The sequence below is a fragment of the Equus quagga genome, chromosome 7 (genome assembly GCF_021613505.1).
Source record: "Equus quagga isolate Etosha38 chromosome 7, UCLA_HA_Equagga_1.0, whole genome shotgun sequence".
Classification (NCBI taxonomy): Eukaryota; Metazoa; Chordata; class Mammalia; order Perissodactyla; family Equidae; genus Equus; species Equus quagga.
In genome coordinates this window covers 171,121-173,876 of record NC_060273.1, presented here as the reverse complement: position 1 = coordinate 173,876, position 2,756 = coordinate 171,121, and the positions used below count along the sequence as shown (strand labels likewise).

Here is a 2,756-nt window from a genome sequence, read left to right as displayed (position 1 = left end):
TTGCTGGCAGGCCCCTGGGGCGGCTGCTGTGCCCGAGGGTCCCGGCCGGGGAAAGGAGGGTCCTCACCTCTCTAGGGCCTCTGCGCCAAACTCGCCAGCGTTGCCGCCAACCTTACCCCAGGCGGCCTTGACGTTGGTCTTGTCGGCGGCAGACAGCACCATGGTGACTGTTTCTGAGTCTGTGCTGGGACCAGCAGTGTACGCGGCTGGCAGAGCGCGCAGCTTTATGGTCTGGGCGCGGGGGGCACGCCCGCCCGGGCCGCGCTCATTGGCTGGCGCGGTGCCGGGAGCTGCGGGCCGGGAAAGCGCTGAGCCGAGCGAGGGGGGCGGGCAGGACTCCCTGCGCCCGCGCCGGGAGCCAGCTCTCCTCCGCACCCTCGATTCTCTCTCCTGTGGTTCCGGGAACCCACGCAGGTTCTGAGCCACCCAAACCCACTGTCACTCGCCTTTGGCTCGGGCTGGGGGATAGCTTCCAATGTGTATATTTGCGGCTTCCGAAGTGAAACAAGCTGCTTTGGCACCAAACTTTGCCCCAGGCCGAGAGCTGTAAACTGTCCGTGTAAACGACGCGGGGAAGGAGATAATGTGGGGGACGTCCTCCAAGCCCTCCTCCCCCGGTGGTGGGCAGGCGCTCCCGGCAGCAAGGGGTAACGGGCGGCCTGGACCGCGGGGGCGCGGGTTTCGGCTGAACCACCGTCCGGACTTAGCCTCCAGCGTCCCCCTTCGGACTTGGGCGCCGACGGTCCCGGAACGGTCCTCATCAGAGTTTGGAGGGCTCCCAGGGTCCCTCTCCGGGCTCCTGTCCCCTTGTCCGCAGAGGTTCTGGGTTGAGCGCTAAGATTCCTGCCCCGGTGTCGCAGGCGGGAGAGATCGACCCTGGGGCCGGGCGTGGTGGCCGGGGACGCGCGGAGACTGGGGCGCCGCGGCTGCGGCTGGGTGGGGGTGGGGTGGCCGGGGCCAGCCTGGAACCGACCCTGCATTCTGATCGCGTAAATTATTTCAAAGACCCAGCGAGGCCCGAGGTTTTCCCACCTGATGCGTTAGGCTCAGATTATACGGGGACATGCCCAGTGAATCGAGTTGGAAACCTGTTCCGCCAGATTGCGGCTGTCGAGGAGTTCCTCACTACCCCCATCCCTTGCCCCCAGGAGATTCAGAGGAAGGGGATAATTTGGCCCAGGGCAAGATTTGCTGCAGGCTAGGGGGAGGGGAAGCGGAAAAGGAACAGAGATGGGGGTCCGAGGAACCCAGGGCCGCAATTCTGTTTAACCTCAGGCCAGGAACTTGGCCCCTGGGCCTGGGAGCCCGCATCTGTCTGCAAAAGGGGCAAAGATTCACGTTCCCCGCTTCCGCACGAGGTAGGGATGGAGGGAGAATGAACGAACGAATGAATGCGGACGTGCTTTGAGAAGGTGGGGCCACCGCGCAAGCCGAAGCCTGACTCTCCTCCGATCCGAGCACCCACTCTGCCCTACCACGGCCCCCCACCGAAGCTCTACCCCGCCGTCTGGAGGCGCCCGCTCCTCGGCGTCCACACCCTCCCGCCGCCGGGCCGTGTTCGCCCCCAGCCCCATTCCAGGCCGGGCGGCTCCGGGCCTGCCTCCTGGCTTCCAATCAGCCCCTGTCACCTCTCCTCTGGCGAAGGGGCCTCCTTCCCAGCCCTTGATCAGGCTTCCTGTTGACCCTTCTGCCGGAAATGCTGCCCTCTCCAGCCGCGTCCCAAGGAAGGTCTCTGCGGGGACCCTCTGCTGACACCGCCCCCAGAATGCGAGACCCTGATGCTGTTGCTGCCTGGCGCCCCGGAAGACACTTCTGTTCTCTCGGGAGAAATGTGTGCAGCCCCTCCTTGTGGGGACCTGGGCCTGTCCCTGCTCAGGCCTCAGCGTGGGTCAGCCAGACATCTGAGCGATTCACCTTTCCCGACTCATGACCTTCTCCACTGTCCCTCCTGACTGTGCCCTCCTGACTGTCCCCTCCTCACTGCCCCTGCTCACTAACACCTTCTCACTGACCCCTCCTCGCTGTCCCTCCTCACTGGCCCCTGTCCTCACTAAACTCACGCTGTCACCTACACCAGTGTCACCTGGGACACTGTCACCTGTCCCAGCCTGTCTGGCACTCGCCTCTGCAGGGCCTCGGTGCCCACGGCATCCGCCTGCCTGGAGATCTTGCCCCATATGGACACGACCATGGTCCTCTCAGCCTTGGTCAGAGACATGGTGGTGGCTGGACTGGAGCTGGGTGTCCTCAGGACTGGCCTCCATGGTGCTCAGCCCCCAGGGTCCCCTTATATACACGGAGCTGGGGTGGGGGCCAGAGTGTGGCCATTGGTCAGGAGGGGAGGGGGCCGTGAGGGTGGTGGTCTCTTATCCGATCCAGTGACGAGCAGTTTGGGGTGAGGGGGTGAGGGTATCACCCACTGGGCCACAGCCAGAGCCCTGGCCCAGGGAGATGGGGGCCCAGGCTTGGGCCGAGGGTCCACGTGTCAGCCCAGCCCAGAGACTGGCCTCCGTAATGCTGGCCCCTCCCCTCCTTGTCCTTGCAATGGAAGGATGACCTGAAACCCGTCAGGCCCTGACAGAAGCACCCTGTTCCTTAAGCTTAAGCTTCAGCAACGCCACCTGATGAGTCACCGAGGCCCATGGAGGGAAACTGAGGCCAGGCGTCACTGGGTGTGAGTGGCAGTCTTGGCCTCAGACCCTCTCCCGCCTCTGCTGTGTTGCCCCCTCCTCACCTAGATGAGGGTCTGTCTGAGG

The 2,756-nt window shown here is 64.6% G+C and overlaps 1 protein-coding gene across 1 annotated transcript in view; it reads right to left on the bottom strand.

Moving 5' to 3' along the window:
- HBQ1 (hemoglobin subunit theta 1) overlaps positions 1-192 on the bottom strand; it is a 3,768-nt gene extending 3,576 nt beyond the window's left edge. Inside the window, exon 1 of the mRNA XM_046667893.1 lies at positions 68-192. Coding sequence (XP_046523849.1) covers positions 68-162 — 95 coding nt within the window. The 5' untranslated portion in view covers positions 163-192. The remainder of the gene's footprint in view (positions 1-67) is intronic.
- Positions 193-2,756: the final 2,564 nt, after the last annotated feature.